This window comes from Zootoca vivipara, chromosome 11 (assembly GCF_963506605.1).
Source record: "Zootoca vivipara chromosome 11, rZooViv1.1, whole genome shotgun sequence".
NCBI classification, from domain to species: Eukaryota; Metazoa; Chordata; class Lepidosauria; order Squamata; family Lacertidae; genus Zootoca; species Zootoca vivipara.
The window spans coordinates 60,839,454-60,863,684 of NC_083286.1; the positions used below are offsets into that span (position 1 = coordinate 60,839,454).

The window sequence follows — 24,231 nt, forward strand, 5'->3', positions numbered from 1 at the left end:
ATCTTTCCCAACATCAGGGTCTTTTCCAGGGAGTCTTTTCTTCTTATGAGGTGGCCAAAGTATTGGAGCCTCAGCTTCACGATCTGTCCTTCCAGTGAGCACTCAGGGCTGATTTCCTCCAGAATGGATAGGTTTGATCTTCTTGCAGTCCATGGGACTCTCAAGAGTCTCCTCCAGCACCATAATTCAAAAGCATCAATTCTTCGGCGATCAGCCTTCTTTATGGTCCAGCTCTCACTTCCATACATCACTACTGGGAAAACCATAGCTTTAACTATACGGACCTTTATTATTATAGTAATAATAATAATAATAATAATAATAATAGTAATAATAATAATGGATTGTCATCCTGAGCCTGAGAGATTGAAGGCACAGGGGATGATAGACGAAACGGAGAAAAGCACTTCTATTTCCACGTAGGTAGCACCACACATGCCCAGCAGGCTATGTTCTCCTTCGGCAAGTCAATGCCATTGTGAGAAACTAGGTGGCTACGTCTAAGGTCTATTTAATAAGTCTAGATGCAAGTTAATTACTATTTCACATGTCCCAAGCAGGTGCATACCTCTCATTGGGTTGTCTTTATTTTTATTCTGTATTTTGTGTTTTTTATGCAGTAATTTTATGTTGTGAACTGCCCTGAGAGCTATAGGTACAGGGTGGTAGGCAGATTTAAATAGTAAGAAGCAGCTGTTCTAGCAGTGTAAAAGCCATGCTTAGTTTTGACCATCTCTACATACAAGGAATCAATGTAGTTACCCACTCCAGGAACCTACTGTTTTTTGTCACATGCAAACGCAGGAAGCCGCCTAGTCACACCATTGCTCTCTTTAGCTCAGGACTGTCCAGATTGACCGCAGCTCTCCAGGGCCTCAGACAGCAAAGTCTTCTCCAACCACACCTGGAGATTTATCAGGGGTTGAATTTGGGGGCTCCTGTGTGCATCGCGTGTGTTTTATCACTGAGCTACAGCCCTTGCTTTGGAAAGCACCAAACAGCCAGTTTAACGTGATCCTGGAAAACAAAGACTGACTGATACGGGGCATATTGTGCTTTCAAACATAGAAGGCAGCAGAAGCAATTCTGGCTTTATAGTCATTTGTTTACCCCATCCCACTCCACTCACTGCTTTAATGCAGCAACACTTCCAAGTTGTCTTTTGTGTGGGGATTACACGAGGAAATTGTGCAGGCATGTGTGGGAATGACTGAGATCTGGTGCTGGCAAGCCACACCGATCTTTGAGAGTGTGGGCATTAGCGCGGCAAGCCAGCTAATGTCAGAATGGGAGACACGTGAAGAAGGACAGGTCAGAGGCTCAGGTCAGCAGGGCAACAGGTCACAACAGAGCTAGAAGGATCAAGGAGGATCTGGATGGAACTGGATGAATCAGGACAAACCAGATGGGTCAAGCCAAGGAGGGTAACACAATGGGAACTAGGAGGGGGTGTTTACAGAGTGACATGTGCTTGGAGCATGGACAGAGGGCATGGCAAAACAACACGTGGGCTATGGAGGATGTCTTAGGGAGTGACCGGGTGTGACGTTACAGGAAACATCACCTTGTATGGGACTGCACTGCTGTAATTGGCTAGAAGTTACACTGTCGTTGTAATGATTAACTGTCATCCTGAGCTTTCAATAAAAGGAAGCCCTCGAGCTCTGCTCTTGGTCGCCTTCCCATTGAGTTCAACCTGCCTCGAGTCGTGTGTCTTTGCCCCAGACAACATTTTGCGCATCCTATAGCATTAGTTCCTCATGCAGTTCTACAGGCTTCCAAGCGGATTAAAAATGCAAACTGCATGCAATTTCAAATACGCAGTTTCGAAAGTATACATTGACAAGGGCTATTCTCTCTTCTTTGTAACTGTGATGTTACCTCTCTTTCAAGCTTGTGTGTGTAAGTTCAGAATCAGGTTTCTCCAGAAGCTTCTGAAAACTCTGCAAATCTCTCTTTCTCTCTCACTGTGTGTGTGTGTGTGTGTCCATCACCGATGTACCAAGAAAGCTTTTGAGGAAATAAAAAGACTTTGCTTTAGACTATCTGCCTAATAAACCATCTGTTTGGATTGAATAAGCATCTATTGGGACCCAAGCAGTGCAGTTTGCAAACCACCACCATCCGGAAATAAAGAAGGGCACCATCCCCTCAACAAATTAAGCGTGGGAGTTAGCGGAAAAACTCGCACTTCAGACGAATCCACACATTTGATTTTATACACCACTCTTGAACATCAAATTTAAAAAGTTACAATTCACTGAACAGGTTGGTTGCAGCTTAGAACATTTCATTATCATATATCTATATCTATATCTATGTATATATATTTTAGAAAAAAGACAAAACAATATCCAGATGAAAGACTGTGACAAACAGCAAATCCTGTCATAGGCAGCTTTGCAAAGATCAAGGTACCATAGGAGAAAGGCACGCTAACCTCTGATTGGTCCTGTGTGCTGTCATTTGGATGAAAATTGTAGTGACATATAACCCTGAGACTGTGGGAGGCTATGAGCAAGAGTTGACCAGGTGCACAAGCCCATTTTTAAAAGTACAAGTTTAAGGAGGTTTAAGATCCAGCACCCAGATGACGACATTCATTTCACCTCAAGGGAATGGAAGGAAACTGCATTCTGCGTGCAAGGCTGGGATGCTAGTCTCCAAAGCTGCTGGGATTATGTCTCAGAAACACCCCACTTGGTTTGACTTGTAGCGAATTCACAATTTCCCCAGGGTATGTATCTAACTAACAGTGTCACTTACCTGACACTCAGGTATCCATCAGTGGAATTTAGGGGGCGGGACCTCCCCTAAATCTGCTCTAGAGGAGCCCTGACTGCTGTGCAGCAGATTTAATAGGGGTAGTGTGGCTGTAGGGTAGAAAGGGGAATTACAAAAACCCAAAACCCTGTTCCACTGATAGATGTTTTACCACCGACTGAGCACCGCCACTGGACCCAACCCTATGCCCAAGATGTTGGAAGCATAAAGTTCAAAACATGCCATACAGATGGCACAGACCCTTTGCAAACTGGTGTATCATACAGCTGTTAGCTGGAGGTCCAACCCTGGTTAAGACCCCCTATTGACCATGTTTCATTAGCAGGCCCATCTTTGCGACACATGATATGTGAAACAGCCCTCAGTGTTTCCTGTGTGTCCAGGCACTTAAGAGAGGAAATGATTTTTTGGGACAGTTTTATTCGGGGAAGAGGGGCAGTTATTCAACAGACTCTCATAAATGTATGAACAAAGGCCCTTGCAGCCATGTGCCTATAGAAAGTGTTTACATGTAAAACTCTACCATTCATGTTTATGACTAGGTTTATGACAAAGGGACGCACACCTAGGAGCTGGAGCTGACAGGCAGCCAGCACCACATCGTGTGTCTGGCTCACTGTGGTTTTTTGTTTTCCTTAAATTTTATTAATCTAGATTTTCAAGATAGCCTGTGAAAGAGAACCATAAAACAAATATAAAGCAGATCAAAAACATTGCTGTTAAATGCAAAATTGCTGCCCCGGAATACATGATGCAGCCTCAATGTCTGTAGGCATAAGCTCTTCTTTCAGCCTCCGTTTTTCTCAATCACAAGATGGAAGATGAAATAAGGACTTAACAAGGATCCCAACATTTGACACCACAGGTGCTTTTAGAAGTTCTCTTCCCCCTTTTGCAGGAAAGAATCTCCGATCGTAAGGGGAGCGAGAGAAGCTAATGTTACCATGAAATATGCTTTCTTCAAGCTCCAGACCAAAGTCCAGGGGCACAGTTGCATTTCCAAGGAACCCTTTAAGCTTGCACAGTATTAAAACCGCAACTCAATGCAAGCTGCAAAGTATTATGGCAGTGGCTCTCTTTAGATCTCTGACTTCTGACAGCCAAAACCCAGCATACGAATTAGAAATTGGAGGCATATTTCATCCATCTCTTTGCCCAACCCCAGGGGTAAAAACAGGCTTACGTTCAGACTATGCCTTTCAGAGAAAGGGCTGCCTTCAATCCTCAGAGGAGCACAGCCCCTTCTTCTGCATGAGTCTCAGTTCCACACAGGCCTCCATAACAAAGAAACTGAAGAGACACAATGGACAGCCATAGCTGAAGGCCAATACTCGTGCTCCTTTGTTACACTAGGAGGGCCAGAAAGCTCTGCATCACACCCAGTGCAGACATGGGGCTAACATTATCCAGAACCAACAGAAGCTGCTTGGAAGAATGCCAGACCAGAGTATTGAATCACACAGAGAGACGCATCAGCCAGTCTTGCCTAAGACGTGGATTTCTTCAGCTCACTACTTATTTCCAGCCCCACAAGTGCAGTTTCTTTGTGGCACAGCAGCAGCAGCAGCATCCTTTGGCAAACTGGACAGCAAAACTGAACTCCAGCTGAGAAGAAGCAAAAGGGCTTCAAGCTCCAGTTTTGTCTTGCGGTGTTGTTTCTTGTCTTGGCAGAGGGGAAGCAAAGCAAGCATTTTGCCATAACAACAAACACCATGCTGCAAGTGCGCTTTCTTGGATGGTCCAATTTAGATGGGTTACAAATTACGGGGTGCAGCTGCACTGGGGTCAGCGGCTGAACAGCCACATGGGTCACTGTGGGACTTCCATCGAGAAAGCCCCAAAGGCCAGGCACGAGCGAAAAGTCTCAGCTCATGTGCAGTTAAGTCCAGAAGACCAACCTATGGCTCGTGCTGCTTCCTTGTGGAATCTTGGACCGCCTTGCTAATAAACCCAACACAAGGCAGTCATCGGCACTCCATGTTAAACAGAGCTATGTAGGGTTTGCGTTGTTAGTCACTATCCCTGCAGTGCTAAAAGATGTTTCAGTGGCTTTAATGAGCTGGGCCACACACAATTTTCAATGCTGGAGGCTGTTTGGGGTAGTTATTTGGCAGATCTATGGGGCCAGTCTCAGAAAGCATTTCACCCAGCAGAACTAAAAATCTCACACAAGTGGACTCTGAAAACTGGCCATTTCTTCCTCCTACACCTCCTTTCTCATGGACCAGCTCTCATGGACCACAAATTTTGCCCTGCAATCAGTCTATACACTCATATCCTTCCTGTGGATCCGTGGGAGGAGGAAAGGGGAAAAGAGAAGGCAAGACAGGCCTAGTCCACAGCTCACATGTTGGACCACAGTACAGCATCGTTAAACTTGTACTTTTCAGAATAATGTGAAGCCATGTGCAAGCTGGGCTCTGTGGATAAAGTAGTAACGTATCTCATTATATAAATACTTTTTAATTTTTTTCCTTTTAATTACAAGAAGCTTTTATTCCAGGTAATGTGACTGACAAAGTACCAGCACGTACGTACATACACCCCAACGCACACACACACTTGCACTCGCAGCCCCTGGGCTTTCACAGAAAGCTTGGCAGCAGCCGATCTAATGGAGGATTTCTACCTCACAGCAAAGTAAGGGGAGGAGGGGGCATGTAAGTTTGGTTAGCCTAAGTTCAGGGCAAAGACCCAGCCATTTTTAAGAAATGCAATAAAAAGAGGGGTTTATAAACCCTGTTGTAGAAAGATCAAAGGAGATTAAACCAAAACTAAAACTGTTCAAAAAATGTACAAAAACTGTCGGGAGACGGGTGGAAGAGGCTGCTCCCCTTCTGAAAAGAAAAGAAAAGGTTGACCCCCAAGATGCATCAAAACCAGAAGAGAACAGTGTAGTCGTCACACAAGTCCGTTGTGTTTTAAAAACAAAATGCAGAGGGGGAAGTAATTCGCACGAAAGAGCTTTGTTTGGAAAGAGTTATTAGCTCCAGAGACCAGCATAATTCCCATGGAGTCCAGACGGAAGGGGACCTCCTGCCACAAAGAGTTTCGTGCCAGACGAGTCGTAGCAGTGGGTGTAAACAGCGTTTGGGAAGGAGCTGATGTCTGAAAAGTAATTCCGCCAGGTTTCATCATGATTCTGTCAAAGGAAAGGGCAACAACTGAGTCAGTTATGACCTTCCCTGCAACTGGCTGCACATCCCTAGGAGCACTCGAAGGGAACTGGGAAGCTGCCGACCAGCTCGGAAACCCAAGCTGTTTAACAAGATGGGGAACAGCAGCAAAATCAAAGTCAACAATTCAAGCTGAAGCTGGTTTTCAGCCAAAGGAATGTCCTTTCTCCAACCCCACCCCTTTGACTAAGAGGCAAGTCCTTTCCATAAGGCAAGTGACTAAGGTGGCAAATTCACACAGGCCTGCTGCCCACCAGGCAAGGCTTCCCACTTCCTCCCTCTCCCTCTAAGGAGGGCTTTTACACTTTGCACAGTAACTTTAAACTTTAAATGCCCTTCTAGGACAGAATGCCTCACTCTGAGGAAGGACCTTTTTGGCCCTACCTAGACCAAGGCAGGATGGAGAGAGCACTGCCACCAGCAGGGGAGAGGAAGGGACGGCAGCAGTGGCAGGAGAAGATGCGGAGATTGCGGTGGCGCAATCTCGTGTCGGCTCTGCAGACGAAACTCTTACAGAAAGGAAAAGCAAGAGCTTCCAATAGCCTGGCATATCCATTCAATAGAAAGAGCAAGCAACTTATTTCACCTGTATCTGGCAACGCTGCCAGAACAGAGCCCTCAGTCAGTGGAAGAGCCTTTAAAAGAAGCAATGTTTGTGGTAAGGCTACCTCTCGTTCACACTGCAAGCTACTCACCAGCCAACCTTTGCCAGTCGACAACTTGAGAATTTCACTTCCTCCTAATTTTGTTCCGTAGCAACTGTGCAGCGGCTTCTCATCCAGGAACCTCTGGGCTCGGATGTCATAGAACAGCAAGGAACCCTGCCCGGTCCCCACTGTGATAATGTGTTCGTAGAAGCTCACAGAGCGAATACCTGTCGTGGAGGGGAGATGGTTAATGGCGAGACCTGTGCCCATGGTTTTCAGAATGCTGCCTTTATTTAAAAAATAATAATCTTCAAAAGCATTTCACTCATTCTAAGAGAGAAAATATTGCCCAGGAAGACTTTCTCCAGCATTTCCACTAATTTACAATTTTTCCATGGGAAATGAGACCTTGGCAAAAAAAATGACAGTTGACTTGATGGCAGTTGGGCTCCTTACATCAAGGGACACTTCTCCCTCATTAATGCCACTAGCAGTGTGGACAATTAGCCAGAACAGCTAGAAAAGAAACCTCCACATTTAGCAGCAGTATACCTCTGCTTACTAGGTGGTGGAGAAAGACAACATGGTGATCACCCTGCCAGGTTTGTGAGCAGGCCGCAGTTGGAGAAAAGGTCACAGACCCACTAGATTTGTTCCAGGCTGTCGACACCAATGTATTTTTATTAACAGGAACCTGAAAGTCAGCAACAGCTGTGCTTTATGTCTCATTAGTAGCAAAAAAATGCCCCTTTCCACATTACAAAATAAACGAAGGAGATAAACAATATGCCAATTAGCTGGGGCGGTGAAGGGGGGGAGTATACGAGAACAGATTTTGAAATTTATGAGACTTCAAAAACCAGTCTCAAAATTCTGAACGTTAAATGATTTAATGTCATGCGGAGGCACAAATGGTACCTGGAGATAATGGGAAACCTTTTCTCGCGTGCACCCACTCTCTGAACTATTTTGAGCATGAACCTCTAGTCACAGAACCTTGCTGCTGCAGTATAAGAACATGATGAATTACACTTCAATGCCGCAGTATACCAAACTGTGTTATTAAAAAAAAATCCAGACAGGAAAGAATTATTATCGCACAGCCCTGAGCCAGCGCAGGTCTGGTTTGACTTCTTAACATATATCAACCAACATTGAGCAGCCAGATGACGTGGTCTATGCCATCAAGTGAGGTCCAATATTTGGCTAAAAAGAGGGCAAGAACCTTGGCAATCCTAAAAGATCAGCGAGGTTCTGAACAAAGACGAGAAAACCCGGGGATTTTGGACAACTCAGCCTCATTTTGATGCCAGGAAAGATGTAGGAACAAAACACAACCATTTAGATCCTTGAAAACATTTGAAAAGTCACAGATTTAATGAATTCCATGCCAGATTTGATTTTTTCTCTAAAAGTGTGGCACATCTTATTGATAAGCTGCAGCCAGTAGGTTAAGAGATCTACATTTTAAAAAGACCTTTAGACACGGTGTCTCACAGACATGCTCATAAATCCAACCTGGAGTGGAATTAAGAGGGATATATAACTGCTTAAAAACTGTGCAGAATCTGCCCAAGTAATAGAAGAACTACACTACTGATGTTCTGTACTATCGCAGCAATACAACAGGACTTGGAGGCAAGAATGTCAAAGGACATCGAAATGGGAAACTGCAACTACTTCAGAAGATATGATCACAATTAAAAATGAATTATCAGGGGAAAGGGCAGAAATGAAGATGCTGGAATTAGTAATTTCAAAGACCTGCGGTTGGGCAACAACCATCATAAGAATCTGGGGAATGAAAGCAGTCGTAGCCGGCAACTTGTCCATGCAAACAGAGCTCTGGCCATATAGCACTGTATTAAAAGGAATATTAAGAACAACCCATGGGGCAGACTACTTCGTTACTATTTGGCACAGCGGAGATCCTTGCAGGAGCACCAGTTTTCCTCCTTCCCACTTATAGAGGATGTATAACATCATCACCAAGTAAAGGAACACTGAAAGAGATTGCTGAAGCTCCACTGCTCAAGTTTTCTCATGAAGAATCCTTACCACTGCCTCGCTCCCTGGAACAGACAGACTTGACATTGTGGGAAGGCTGCCTTGGGTCCAGAAAGGAGACATGTGCCTGAGATCCAACAGCATACACAGACCACTCCTGACCATAGGCCAGACACACATTCTCCCTGCAGTACGGTAGCTTCGTTGACAGCAGCTGGGGAGGGGGGAAATGAAGACAGAAAACAACCCACATGAGAAGCAGTACAGAGGACAGTGAACAATAGGATGCAATGAAGTCTATCAAGAAAGTATACTTTCTTGTATTCAAGTATTAGATTTTTAAATGTTTGCCAACCAGAACTAGCAAGCCTTGCAAACAAATAACAGGAGAAACGAAGTGTATTTGCAGGCTAAACTGGCTTACAGAACTGCTGACAATCAGTGCAAACAATAATGGACTATATGGATCAATGGTTTGACTCGGTTTAAGGCAGATTCCTATGTCCCACCTTTCAGGAGAAAAATGGCAAAAATATGGGTCCACCACTGAAAAGGCCCTGCTCCATTACCTGCTAGTCTGTTGCTCAGCGATGGGCCAGTAAGAAGGGTATCTGAAGCAGCTCTTAAAAGCCCAGGTAAGCCAGCAGGCAATTCAGAGCCATCCTTATCGGAAACCTGACAGAACATGTATGGTAGAGATCTACCCTTGCTGTGAGCAGAGCTTGTGTCACTCACAAGTTTTGCTTCCTCTCTAGCCGTCACTCTAAGCTGGTAAAAGGCATCCTAGCCACAGACATTGTGTGCCCCTCCATACACAGCACTGAGCCTAGGAGAACCCCCAAACTATGTGCCTGGCATTTCATGCGGGGGTGTGTGTGTGTGTGTGCAACTCTGTCCAAAACTGACTGCAAATCTCCACCCACTGTAACAGTTGTTTTTGGAAACACAGAGACTGCTTTACAGCAGATAAGAGAGCCTTTGATAAATCAGTCAGCCATGCTTTAGAGCAGACATGTTCAACCGGTCGACCACGATTGACAGGTAGATGCCCAGGCGATCGCAGGATCCTTATTGATCGCGGGATTAAAAGAACGGGGGAATGAATGTCTCCGCCACCCTCCACCCTCTCTCTGTTCCTCTGTCATGTCAAGTGGGCGGTCGTTTGGCGATGTCAATAGGGCAGGCATAGGCAACCTTGGCTCTACAGATGTTTTGGAACTACAACTCCCATGATCCCTAGCTAACAGGGCCAGTGGTCAGGGATCATGGGAGTTGTAGTTCCAAAACATCTGGAGAGCCAAGGTTGCCTATGCCTGCAGGGGATACGATGACTGGGTTTAGCGCTGTGTGCATTTGATTTCAGTGAGTGATGTATGGCATTTCCCCTTTAAAAAAAGCTAAATAACTCTGGTCAGCCCTCCCCTTCCACCCACCCAACCACCCCACGCACGCTCCTCCTCCCTCCAATGACAATGGTAGATCACTGCCAGTTTTTAAATACTGGGAGTAGATGACAGTCTGTTGAGAGTAGGACGTGTCTGCTTTAGAGCCTGCATTTACTCAGACACTTACTGCCATGCTACCAACAGTCAGTAAGTGCTGCAATTTGGCTCAAAACTTATTTAATTCCAAATCACGAATAAAGCCCAGCATACATTTTTTCCCCACACCAGCAGGTTACCTTTGAAAGTGTGTATTCTGCTTTCCAGAGGTGGAAATATCCATCCAGGGACACTGCTCCCAGCTCCTAGAACAGAAAGAGCTTTGTAAGCCAGCGCAGAACATCCATGCAGAGTACCACTCGGTATTAAAAGCTTGACAATATACAATGCTAAAACAACAGACCCCCCCATCTCAGAATCTCAGCACTGACACAAACTCATGCGCCTGCCCCCGCCCCCATCTGCAATGTGGGGTCAACCACCCTTGACCTAACATGGGTGATTTTTCTAAGGATGGCTGAAGTAATTTAAAACAAAACAATTTGGAAAAGGGATAGGGAAAGTGTAGCCCTCCAGGTGTTACTGGACTCAAACTCCCTTCAGCTCCAGCCTGCACAGCACAGTCAGTATGGGACTGTTTAGGGAAGTTTTTAACGTTTAATGCTGTATTGTGTTTTTTAATATTCGGTTGGGAGCCACCGAGAGTGGCTGGGGAAACCCAGCCAGATGGGCGGGGTATAAATAATAAATTAGTTGTTGTTGTTGTTGTTGTCTAGCAACATCAGAACCACAGGTTGCGCACTATAATTTTTCAGTGGGTTCCTGCAAACCATTAAAATTAAGAAGGGTAGCACGGGGAGAAAGAACAGCACAAGCTTATATCCAAAAGTGGTCATGAGAAGAACTGCATGCACCTCTAGGCTGCTGTGTGCAGCTCTTAAGAATCCAGAGTGCCCTAGTTTTTATTTAAAAATGAAGCACTCAGCAGTTTCTAGACCTCAGAATCAGAGGCACAGGTTGCAAAAATCTGATGGCGAAAACCAAGCGGAACTGTCAGACATCCCTTATTTTAAAAGCAAGTCCCTTATTTCACAACATCACTGCTCCACAAAGCCCATGGGGCATGACACCCTCGGCGCCTTTGCCATTTGCAACACAAATCATTGCAGCTGGTTGCCCTCCAATTTCAGTGTTAGCATCAGCAAACCAATGGGAAGCACAGCAGGTGCCTGCCTCAACTTCATCACAATTTTTAACATTTGTTTTATTTGCAACACCTGCAGAAATATGGGTGTTCTTCTTCTGCCTCTCCCAGCATCAAGAATTTGCATTCTGGGACAGGCCAGTGTAATAGAATGGGTGAGAGGTGTTTAAGTAAAAACGCAAAAGTGGGGGGAAGCCCAGCTGGGTGTTATTGGGGGGGGGGTTGCCCACATGCTAATTCCTGGGAAACTCAAATATGCTGTTTTTTGTTTTGCGCTTTCAGCACACACTTTTTTCATTTACTTATTGTGGTTTCGGCCAGAAAATGAACCAAAGGATTGAGCTAGAAAGTGGGGGTGGGAGCAGAGTGCTTAATAATAATAATAATAATAATAATAATTCCAACGCTGAATTTTTCGGTATCCTAGCTGCTTTCAACATATTTCCAGCACTGGCAATAGGAAGGTTATGGTCAGATACCTTGGAACCTATTTATCTTACTGACCTTGTTCTTGTTGTTGAAAGCTAGTGCCCGAACCTTGCAGTTGTCCGGGTTGGTGTTCTCCTTGGGGATGTCCTTCAGAGCCCTGTGTGTTATGTGAGCATAGACGGGAACTCGAGACAAGTTGCGTCTTGCATCGCTCTTGGCTAGGACTTCATCCGTCACTTCCCAGAGCCCCATTGAACCATCTCGGGAGCCTGCATGGGACAGCAGACCCAAGGATACATTAAACACATGCCCTCCTAGTACTCTGCCACTCTCTCTCTGACTGAGACGGGGCACAGGCCTAAAAAGAGGCAAGTGCTACGTATTCAGTCATGCACCATTCATAACACAGCTCTCTGCACTGTCTATCGTGGCGCAGGATGTTCCAAGTAAGCAAGGAGAGCAGACCACCCAGTTTCCCGCAGAGAAAAGGTTGGGCACACAGAATGCATTCCAAAAGGGGCACACATCTGAAATTCTTTCAAGATTAATTGAACTCTGGCAGTCTCCTGCAACCGTCAGTTTGGTTAGCACACTACAGAACAAACTGTGTAAACACAGCCTTGCAGTGCAACCTGACAAAGGCACAACTGTAGTCTTTACAGAAGGTTGTAAACAAGAGCAAAAAATAAAGATCATTGCAACAGTGTCCTGGCATTTCTCCACTAGATGTGTTACAGTGGGACAAAGTCCAGTAAGCCTCCATTGAGAGGGCTTTGGAGCTATGCTGGACACTGGCAGCGTCACTCAATAAATACATCCTGTGGGCTGTTTCTCAGCTTGGCTGTAACACAGCAAAATTATAATCACTATGGAAGAGTGAAATCTGCCATGTTTCATTTGCTATTCTGAAGATATGCAAATGCTGCAACCATTATCCCAGCATATAGGGACACGGGAAAAGCTACCCGGGCTCAGAAGCCCATTTTAGCTTCCAGGCGAGGAAGTGGCAATGCAGAACTGGGGCCAAGCAGCCCAGCTTCTAAGAGCAGGAGTGTGGTTCAAGTATCAGTATTTCAGAACTTTAGGATAGAATTGGAAGCAGTTTGGCAATGGGGTGGTGGTGGTGGTGGTGGTTATGAGATTTCCTCTGAAACATCAAGTCTCTACCCTTTCTGGTTACAGAAAAACCACTCTAATGTTTAGGGTGTGGATCCACAATGAGGCTCAGAAACTAGAGGGAGCCTAGGCAGGTCTTTCAGAAGACATCAGTGCTCTCTCCGCAGTTTCTTGGCCACTTTGCCATGGCTAAATATTCAAATGAAAAGATTCCAAGAGCTCTGGCCAGGTAGTAGATTAATTTTTAGATAGTTTTAAGTTGAGAATAATAAGACAATTTCCAGTAGCAATCCAGTTTTTAGAAATCTTAGAAAAACATGAATGGTACGCTTTGACCTTGAAACTATGAAACTAGAGCTGATGAAGAATAAACCGAAACAGGGCCTTGTCCTGGATTTCTAAAAACTGGATTGCTACTGGAAATTGTCTTCTTCTTCTCAACTTAAAACTTTCTAAAAATTAATCTGCTACCTGGCCAGAGCTCTTGGAATCTTTTAATTTGATTTTCTCAATTCTCCAAGGACTCCAATTTATTTAGTATTTCAACATGGCTAAAAATTCACCTTTCTGCTATCACCTATCCCTCCTTGCCTAAGTCCATGCCCTTTTGTTCTCTGCCGAATTTTAAAATGGAATGACAAAACTCTCCGGGGGGGGGGGGGGAGGGAATCTAGCTCTTGAGTGCCGAAAATGTGAGATTCTCTCATACAAGCCAAAACAAACTGCAAGGGGAACTGCAAGGAGGAGCTCTGTGTGATATATACTTTGAGGAGGACACAGAGATGTTAGAGACATCTAACTCCTTGCAAAAACTGCAGTTTTCTTTTGGGCTGAATGGGTGGGGATAATATGGAAAAAGGAGCTGCCATAATCAGCTTAAGTACTTAAGACAGATATGATTAAAAATTCAAGAAGACACATTTGAAACCTCAGGCATTCTACTCATGTGTAAAAGCAAAAGGCATGCTAATCACCATTGTCATAACGCTCCATGACCTGGAAAGCAACTCCCTGAAGCAGGAATCCTCCCGGTTTTCACAGAGGCTTCCTAGGACGTGGAACCCTGGAATAGGATGGAGACAGGGTGGGAGCCGAGTTTACCACACAGGTTCCCACTCCTGTTGGTTTTACACGCGTGTACAATGCCTGAGGAGAGCTGGTGAGTTACAAGAGAAGCTACAGTCCGTTAGATGTTAGGGCGCGCAGAAATAAAGCCATTAGGAGAAGTTACCAGAAACAGCCATGGTGTCACTGATCCATGCAATAGAAAATATCCAATCTTTGTGGCCATCCTAGAGAGAGAAAGGAAGGAAGAAATGAGGATGCCGGAGAATTTTTTCAATGCTAATGAAACAACCCCTGTGTTGCAGACTTGAGTCAAAATACCAAAAAAAGAGGCAACACGTCGACCAATTCCACGGGAGAAATATATCTGTTTTTATCTTTGTAAACTATAACAACATGCGAGACAGTGATCCAAGGTAATCATACTGTTTTGGTTTGGTTTTCTTCAGGTTTTTTTTTGAATGATATTTATTTATTTTTTCCCATCACCAAACCTGAACATTGTTTTTCATGCTTGTATACATATACATACACATATACATTTATATTTGTTTGTTACAATTTTTCGTATCGTATTTCTAATCCTCCTTTCCCAGAGAAAAAAAGGGAAAGGAGAAAAAAAAAAGAAAAAATTTTATCTTTGGACTTCCTGTTATCTCCATCAGCATACTCTCCTCTTTTTGTCGCAGAGTGTATATTCAATCCATGCTATCTCTGTTTTTACATATCGTTTGACACTCCTATTTCTTAAGGAAACTGATTTCTGCAAATCCAAACAGATTTTTTCCCTTTTTTACTCAAACGCTATCATGGAAATTTTGTTCTCAGTATATTTTCTAACATATTTCTTGTACCTGTCCCATTTTTTAAGAAATTCTTCTTTGGTTTTCTTCAGTTTTTTTAACTTAGTGTTTGTATACAATCTGCGGAACATGGGTCATACACATAGGTCAAGGCAAAGGTTTCATATATCAAGGTAAAGGTTTCATGTATTTCCTTAAGCATCAAATAAATGCAACTGCTTTTCTTGATAACAAGCATGCAAGTTTGTTCTCCAAAAAGGCAACCAGAGGTGCCTGATGAGAGGGGGCAGGTTTTGGATTTTTACACTAGAAGATTATAAACAAGTACACAGGACGTCAACCAAGTCCAAATTCCCTGCAATGTCCCACTCAGCTTCACAATATTAAACATTCCTGTTATGTAGAAATACATCACCCCATCCAACTTCTGACAGCTAACATAAAGATGCCCTCTTTAATCTACCCATCATCAAATGGAGTCATCACCAGATTGAGACAGAATTTCCATGAAAATGAAATAAAGCAACAGAAGCATGTAGGGGCACTTACATCTCCCACGCAGACAGGATCAAGTGTAGGCAGACGATAAATCGCAAGGCTGTTTGGGTTGTCACCTCCCGTAGCCAAGAGGGTCCTGGAAGGGTTCAGCTCAATGGCGTGAATCCCGCAGCCCTGCTGGTTCACCATGTCTGGTTCTCGGTCCTTCAGAATTGGAATCTTGGTAATCTGACCCGTCTGGACATCGACCACAAACAACTGGAAGGAAGGAAGGAACACACACACACCTGTGGTCAGAAAGTGCCTGTGGCTCATTCTTAAACCTGAATCTGCACAGAGAACACTGTGATCATAGAACATTTTTAACCAAACTTGCTTTGCATGAAGAGAAGCAGCAGCCTATGCTTTTGTGGTAACATGCCCAAATGAGGTGAACAAAGAACCAGGAAGTCACTGGTTCAATTCTTCTACCACCACCCACAATATAGGGATGGTGCTGGCCAACCACGCAGGGCTGTTGTCAGGATTTAAGCTAGATAATGCGAAAAAACGGACACTGAAAAAGCATATTACTGTTAGGAATATTTTTTCCGCATCAGGTGAAGATGACTTTGGTGTTCCTTCCCTACAACAACCTTGGCACCACCAGCGGCTGGGATCTGACAGATCACCTGAGGGAATGCGATCCCACTATTGTCTCCATTCAAAGTGCAAGTGGGGAAGCTGCTCAAGTATGCTCTAGCACATGGAGGCAGGAACCCAAGTAAGTACTTGTGTGCTCTGGAGACCCAAACCACACTGCAGCACTGCTACCTTCACACAGATCTATCCTGCTTGGCTGCCTTCCCTCCAGATCTATTAAGGAAGAGTCAACAAGAGGTTGCTTTCAGAGCCTGGCGTGCTAACTTAGCAGGTTGCAGCTGCCTACAAAACAGATGCTTTGTTCTGCTCTAGGGGAACACCAAGAAAAAGACAACCAGGAAGCCAAATCACAGGGGCCCCTTTTAGACACCGCATTCAACCAACGAATATTTCTGCAAGGGAAAGGGCTGTAGCTCAGTCATTCCAGATTCAATCCCTGGCCTCTCCGGACAGGGCTGGGAGAGGGTCTCCTGTCTGAAAACCTGGAGAGCCTCTGCCAGGCACTGACAACAATACTGAACTCTATCAATGGACCCGGCTCTGTATATGACAGCCTTCTATATACATATGGAGCATTTTAATGCTGCTTTTCCAAACATACAGTACTGCTTTTCTGCATCCCTGAAGTCTAGAAATTCACTTTAGACAACGAAGAGCTAGAGTTCTGAGGAGTAACAAAAGCCCATCAGCTACCCAGAACTCCCTCTGGTGTTTTGCACAGCCCAGCTCTGTCACAGGGCACGCAAGCCATTTGAAATCAAAGTTCCGTTTTTAGACTCAGGCAGAACAATCCAACAAATGCAGTATGTAGCATAGACCACCACAGGCAGAAGCATAATATGCAAGTAATAGATTTTAAAAGGTCAAACAAGAAATCCTTAAAAAAACTGATGGCAAAGCAACAACCCGCATTATGAAAACAAGAGGGAGCATTTACATCATGGGGTGCAATTCTGGAGTTAACTACTGACTAATTTCAATTTAACCATGTAGTGTGCAGAAACGTGTATAGGGGGGGGGCAGAGGTTATCCAAGTCTTTCCAGGTTTGCTTTACTACTGGTCTTATTAGTGGATGAATGAACTGGTTGCATTATCCTAACTGTAGCTAGGAATCATAGCAAGTTGCTCACTCAAAGCTAAATAAATTCATGCATGAATCAGACACAGAATCCATTTTCAGATTTGAAGTGCTTCTAGCAGAGAGGTTGGCAGAAACAGCAGCATTGCTGTAGAGACCAGGCCTGGGAAATTTTCAGTCATCTGCTTCTTGCTCAGGCATGTAAAATGTTGCTCACCAGATACAAAACTCTTTTCCACAAGGTCTCAAGGCCTATCGTGTGTGTAGCTATTTTTTATATATATATAATTATTTTTATTAAGGATTTTCTTGGGTTACAAAGGTAGTGCAGTGTCTCATGTATCATTTTTACACATCAATTTTACTTGTTGAGACATTATGAGGAAGGGGGGAAAGAGGTGGGTGGGATGGGGAGTTGGGTGTGGTGGATTGCCGATGTTTCTGTTTTTCTTGATATGTGTAGGGGTTCGGCGTCAGCGTCTTTTGTGCAGGTTCTCTGTTGTTTGTTCGTGCTTCTTTGTTGGCGAGAGAGGTCGGGTGTGTGTAGCTATTTCATGCTAGCTTAGGGACCCAAATTGAAGAGTTCAAATTTGAATTTAATCGAAACTGCTTAGTTTTACTTCAGCTCATCTATAAAACTCAAGCCAGCTGATGCAATTCCCCTACATATGCTAAAAAACCTAAACACGTGTCTTCAAGACCATCTTCTGATACCATTCATACCCTGACTTCTTCAATCAGCCTGACTATTCCAGTTCACCATGCATCCCTCCACTATATTACACAAACTAAAACCCAAATGAACCAAAAATGAACTTAGTAAAGTGTGTCAAACAAGCAGGAAACCAATTTTTTTTCATGTTCAATTGATGCGCAATCACTAAAGCGCAGGTAGTTTTGAACCCAGAAGAGGGCGGAACGGGGGTGGGGCGGAACGGGACAGGCTTGTGTGTGCTCCGCCAACACGCAGAAGGGCCAGGAACGCAACCCCATGATAATAGATGGTTGCCTGTATTTAAAAATTTCCGATTTAGAAGGATTGTCAGTGAAAAGAAAACATGGATTTTTAGTGCACTAAATTGAAGCCAACAGCTCATTCAAACGAAAGAATTTTGAGTCAAAAAGTGATACGTGTGTGTTCTACAATGAAACTGGCATTCACACATGAAACAGGCTTATATAGAGCCAGATCAAGATTCTCTGCTCTGATTAAATGCAGCATTATTCCCCGCCTGATTGAGAAAATTAAAGCTGACAAATCACCAGGTCTGAAAGGCGTCCACCCAAAAGTTTTTTAAAATGAGAAACGGCTGACAAAAATAAGTAACTTGTCCCTATAATCAACCTAGACTAGAAAATGACAAATATAAAACCTATTTTGAAAAAATGGATCACATATAAGCTCATGGTATCAACTGGCAGCGACTGACCAGATCAAACAAACCTTGAGGTTTTAACTGGATTGTTCAGGGATGCCAACACAGTGAGAGAGAGCAGTGTAAAGGGTGAATTTCATGTTAGGGATCATTAGGAAAGGAAGTGAAAAAGAAACTTTGATATCACGCTTTTATACAAGACTATGGTGCAACTGCACTTCAAATACTGCCCACAGTACGGGTTGCCTCACCTCAAAAAGGGCATTGTACCACAGAGCATATATGCAATAATATAGCCTTAGATTTATGGTAGGTACAAGCAGGCTTGCAACAGGAAACCAGGAATTGCAGGCAGGTGAATAAAGGCAGAGGAGGAAAGGTCTCTGTACTATACTAGTAAAAAAAAGATTGCAGGCTAGGAGGTTCTAGCAGTTTATATACAAGCCTGAAATAGTACAATAATGAACTTGCTTTCAATTAAAGACAAATGTTGCATAATTATTACTATACTGTATATTTATTCCTACCCAGTCTTTTTCCCTGACAGGGACTCAAAGCAGCTTACGGATAAAACTAAAAGGGAAAGTAGAAAGTGTGTATGAAAATGCAGCAAATGCTAAGAAAAGGCAGGTTTTAAACGGTCTCACCTTTCTCTTTTTCTGAACAGTTTGTGTAGCTACACAATATCCAGGAGCGGTTCTAGCTTAAGGAGATAGAGAGAGATTTGCACTTACTGTGTTGCATTTTGTCCCACACACCACTTGCCGGTGATTCAGCCACTGAGATGCAAACACTTTATTGAGGGTCCCAAGGTGAAACTCTCTTTCCTTCAGGAGACCGGGCAGTTGCTGGGCTGCATATCCGTGCAGCAGTCGGTGGTAGCTGGACTCATCCTGCATCCGCACCTCTCTTCCTTTCAGGTAGCATACCAGGGACCTTTTAACTGGGGGGAGCCGCTTCCTTTTGTGAGCTGAGTGATCCCAGCCATACTGTGGGAAAATACCAACAGTTCCTGTAACTTATTACCTCGAAAGGATTCTGCCTATCTGCCCCAGAGGGAAGATCCATTTCATGTAACATCAGAGACCCCTTAAGAATATGACACATCTTTCACTGCGCCAGAGCAATGTTCTAGGATCCTGCTCTACTGCATAAATAATAATAATATCTTAAACCAGTGTTAACTGTCTTGACTACCACCCCTGGGAATCCTGGGGATCTGTCCTCAGGGGTCCCCCCCCCAAGGAATCTGTCAATTTCTCTTAGGGCGTTTCCCTGCCTTCAGAGGTTAGGTGGGTGGCAAACAAGTGAAGGACTTCATCTGTGGTGGCTCCCACTTTATGCCCTCTTCTCTAGCAGTATTCACATGTCACTGATTTGTTTTATTTCAGATGTCTTGTTAACACTTTTTATTGTCTTATACATATGATATACATGCTTTTTGACAATCTATTGTAAGGTGGTAAGCATTGGATTTTTAGCTCATTTTACGGTTAATTCATTTCTAATTAATACCAGCCATTCCCTCGCTTGTTTGCCATCTAGCCTGAAGAGTTCTGGAGACCTGGAAAGGTTGCCCATTATTTCGTGGCATATTGGTTTGCCTAATAAAAATATTGATTGCTCCGATGCAGATTTTGGAATTTTACTTACTGGCCAGTACAGCTATCTTTACTTTCTGAGGCATTATCGTGCCTACACCTTGGGTTAAAATAGAAAATAATGAACCATCAGTACCATGAAGATGAACTACAGCGTGGACGTTTGCAGAGGACCAAGATGCGTTCACATAAATTAACATTTTCAGCTGACCCAAACACCTAAAGTTTAATTCTCTCCCCCCCCCCAACAGTAAGCTGCATCTAAACTATAGGTCTTCAGGCAGCAGGACCAACTGCTACTTACATCACGGAATGCTCCTCCAATACACAAAATTGAAAATGAAATCCCTGCACACGGGAAATTGGCAAGTCGGCTGCACACAAGCTTCCAGATGGGCTGTTTTGTCGTTGTTGTTGTTGTTTTCACCTACAGGGATTTCCACCCCCTCCCCCTTTCTGTATGGAGGACCATTCAATCAGGCAAGTCTTAATAGTCTTTGCCAGCGGCTTCTGAAGGACTCTGCCCGAGCCAGCTACTTCGGCGAGCGAGGTTCGCGGCGAAGCCTTGGCTCGTCGCTCACGCAGATGCCCAGCTTCCCTTTCCACTCCAGCCCCCGAAAACAAACCTGATGCGCCCTCCTCTGGCCAGCCAAGCCCCGCCTCCACCCCCTCCGTTTACACGCGGTCCGCAGCATCGGGAGCCCGGCCGGCGTTTGGCCGCTACTGGGGGGTGGGGGGTGGGAGCAGCGGCCGCCGCGCCTGGTACCCTCCTGGCGTTCGGGCCGAGGCGGTTGCAAAGCTCCGAACGCCGAATCCAGGGCTCGGGCGCTCCCAAGAGCCGCTCGCTTCTCCTTCAGGCTGGAGGAAGAGGAGAGGAGCAGGTCTTTCCAGGGGGCGGCCGGATAGCAGGCACCGACCAGCACCCCGGCGCTCTCCAGGGCGCAGCTGTGATGCGCCCAGACCCCTCTCCCATTGGGCTCCGCGACCACCACCCCGGTCCAAGGACACATCCAGCAACCCTCGCCACCGCCATTGCAGGTTGCAAGAAGGCTCCGGGGGGGTTGGGCAACCGGGAAGTGTCATCTGGCTGCTGCGCCGCCGCCGCCTCCACCGGCACCCGTCCGGGCGGCTTCATCGCCCTTTCCAACTCCACGCTCCTCCTGCAGCTTGGAGGGATCAGAGCCAACGAGGAGGAGCGCGGTGGGAAGGAAATGGAGCCTGCATGTTCAGGGGCAGTCTACCTCTGAACACCGGGAAAGCAAGTGGCGGGAGGAGAAAGAGTCCCCGCTGCAGAAGAATGGGATGGGGAGACAAGGCGCTATGACCCGCGGCTTGGAGCTAACGCGCACAAACCCTCGCTTGCTTTGGGGGGGGGGGGGAGCGACGAGATTGGTTTTATTCGCCGATTTCATTGTTTGCGCTTTGAGGTTGGGGGCAGCAGCAAATAATGGAGACAAGGGAGCAGTCCGGCCCTCCGGCCTTTCTCTGTCCTCCAAAACAACACCCTATCGTGTGGATCGATCGATCGTTTATAATATTAAAGTTATTGTGGGGGCGGTGTCGCCTACGGATCGAGGGAAGCGAAATATACAGTACTGCAAACTGCCTTGGGCACCTTGGCGGAAATCCGGTTACCTACATGAAACAGGTCCGCGCAAACATGTATGCGCATTGTTTACTCCTTGCATTTACGCACCGCCTTCCCGCAAGCTTTACATTCCGTTTCGCTCCCCTCCGTTTCTCCCGCTCCCCTCCGCTGTCCCCACAATAACCTGCACGTTACCTTATGTTACAGATTGATTATATACTAAACTATATTACTGATTGATCGGCAGGGAGCCGACGACGCGCGAGTGTATTCACACGTACGTTTCACGTCTGCCTATGGCACATCTCCGTGTCCCCGGAGACAGGCGGATGCCAACCCGACCTCGAGGCACACGCCTATGTCCCCCCACGTACAAGAAAGAGCAGGCTCTGCCGCTCATCAGGCTGCTTCGCCCCCGTCCTCCGACACGACCACCCACCCCAAAACAAGCCCCCTCCTCCCCAACCCAGTCACAAGGGCCAAATAAAGTGTTTGAGGGCCAGCCCCCCACCTCTCCGTCCTCCCCACCCGGCGAGCCTCTTCCTGGCCCCTCTCCGCCAACGCCGCCTGCGGGCCTACCTGCTCTCCTCCGGGCCCCGCCGCGGGGGCCGCCGCCCTCCTCTTCCTGCTAACTGTCTTCCTGGCCATCTCCGGCGCGACCCCGGCCCGGGCCCGGCATGAAGGGGCAGGGGGAGGAAAGGGCCGCCCGCCGCCGACGGAGCATGGGACGGAGCCGGGTCGCCCCCTCCCCTTCCTGTCGGCCTGGCCTTCCCTCTCGCTTTCTCTTCCTCACCGACCGACCGACCGACCGCCCTCCACAGGCCCGCCCGACCGGGCGCCGCTCACGGCATTTTGCGCCCGGAAGGCGAGACGGGGGGGGGAGGGAAGGCGCTTTACGGCCTCGCGCGCTTTGCGGCGCGTCTGTCCAATGACGCGCCCGCCTGCGCAACAGCCGCACAGGGGTTGCCCGGCAACGGCAGCCTCGCCCCGCGGGACCTCTTCCGAGTGGCGCTCCCTTCTGGGTGTTGCCGGGCAACTGGAGGGAGGCAGGCATGCGGGCGAATGCCCTGCGCCGAGGACTCGCGTTGGATCCCACCCCCAGGGGCTCATTGGCCAAGGCGCGCGCTGAGGGTTACTTATGGAGCCCCCTGGAGGGCAGCAGAGGAACGCGCGCCTGTTGCGTCCTTCCCCGACCTCCAACAACTTCCTTATTTAGTTTAAATTAAATAATAGGTTTAGTCGTCACCTTTTATTATCTGTGGTTTTATATTTTGATTATATTCTGTGAACCGCCCTTAGATCTCCGGGTATAGATCGGAATATAAATAATAATAATAAATACAATAGCTAGGCATAGGCACGGGCTGGGGTGTTCTTTAGGGGGGAGTTGTTGGGGTGGGTTGTTGATGTTAATTTTTTGTATTGTTATACGAATTCTAAGGTCTTATATATATAAAATAAATGTTCATAAATGTACAAGGCAAATACATACATAAGTATATAAACCACGTGTCTGAAATAGTACAGGAAAACAATCCTGAAACCATTTTGACTCTCCCAAATTGACCTCAAATATTTCTCTGCAAGGAGGAAGGAAATGGGGAAAGCTTTCCAATTGTCTTTGGACCTCCCTGTAAATACAGTCTGGCAAGTATTTGTTAAGCTGAGCACACTATCAATATGCGTAAGATATTCAGGAACCCAGTATTTACCATCTCAAAGGAATGGCCAGAAAAGGCAATCATGTAAGGCATTATCAGGTATCCTGACAGACAGGAGAGAAGCTACTCTATAGCGCTCTTGGATACCCTTGAGGGATAAAGGAGCAGTTTTTTCTTATAACAGTATCTTTATTTTTTTATCTTATGAATGATGTGGAATTTGTTCAATTTGTTTGTGTACGTTGTGATGCCTTGTTTATTTATTACAACTTTTGATATGTTTGTTATAATGTAATTTTCTATACCCTGTAGTACTGGAGTCCAAGGCATCTCTCCCCACCTGCCGCAAGCCAGCCAAGATCCTTCTGCCCCTTTCCCAAACTATTCCTTTGACATCACACCCAGTTACCCTGGCAACCTTTCAAATCCCTTGTCTCCATTCATACCTCAGGGCAGAGCAGAAGAACAGTTCTCTTGTACTGCTAATGTATGTCCCTCAATGACCCTGTATTGTTTCTTAATGGCCCTAGTTTGGCCAGGTCATTTTGCATAGGCTAGCCCAGGAATTCCTGTGCAGATGGTATTTTCACTTCCTATCACAAATAATGAAAATCCTACCATTTATTCATTTATAGGGTTTATAGGGTTTTCTCCTGCTTCTTGGGAGAAAAGCAATGACAAACCTAGACAGCATCTTAAAAAGCAGAGACATCACCTTGCCGACAAAGGTCCGTATAGTTAAAGCTATGGTTTTCCCAGTAGTGATGTATGGAAGTGAGAGCTGGACCATAAAGAAGGCTGATCGCCGAAGAATTGATGCTTTTGAATTATGGTGCTGGAGGAGACTCTTGAGAGTCCCATGGACTGCAAGAAGATCAAACCTATCCATTCTTAAGGAAATCAGCCCTGAGTGCTCCCTGGAAGGACAGATCGTGAAGCTGAGGCTCCAATACTTTGGCCACCTCATGAGAAGAGAAGAATCCTTGGAAAAGACCCTGATGTTAGGAAAGATGGAGGGCACTAGGAGAAGGGGACGTCAGAGGACGAGATGGTTGGACAGTGTTCTCGGAGCTACGAACATGAGTTTGACCAAACTGCGGGAGGCAGTGCAAG

The 24,231-nt window shown here is 45.7% G+C and overlaps 1 protein-coding gene across 1 annotated transcript; it reads right to left on the minus strand.

The window, feature by feature from the left end:
• Positions 1-2,201: 2,201 nt before the first annotated feature.
• Positions 2,202-22,333, minus strand: DCAF12 (DDB1 and CUL4 associated factor 12). Its single transcript, XM_035100475.2, has 9 exons — positions 22,037-22,333; positions 19,003-19,257; positions 15,223-15,429; positions 14,037-14,097; positions 11,765-11,958; positions 10,296-10,361; positions 8,666-8,828; positions 6,656-6,834; positions 2,202-5,926 (listed from the first exon to the last, which is right to left on the minus strand). Exons 1-9 carry the CDS (start codon positions 22,103-22,105, stop codon positions 5,768-5,770), a joined length of 1,353 nt encoding a protein of 450 aa, XP_034956366.2. The 5' UTR covers positions 22,106-22,333; the 3' UTR covers positions 2,202-5,767.
• Between the last annotated feature and the right edge of the window lie 1,898 nt (positions 22,334-24,231).

Excerpts from the sequence above, each read along its gene's own strand:
- DCAF12 (XM_035100475.2), bottom strand. The coding sequence starts at position 22,105 with ATGGCCAGGAAGACAGTTAGCAGGAAGAGGAGGGCGGCGGCCCCCGCG. Across the intron at positions 14,098-15,222 it reads ATCCTGTCTGCGTGGGAGAT|GATGGCCACAAAGATTGGAT; the intron begins GTAAGTGCCCCT and ends TTCTCTCTCTAG. Across the intron at positions 6,835-8,665 it reads TTCCAGGGAGCGAGGCAGTG|GTATTCGCTCTGTGAGCTTC; the intron begins GTAAGGATTCTT and ends CCTCCACGACAG.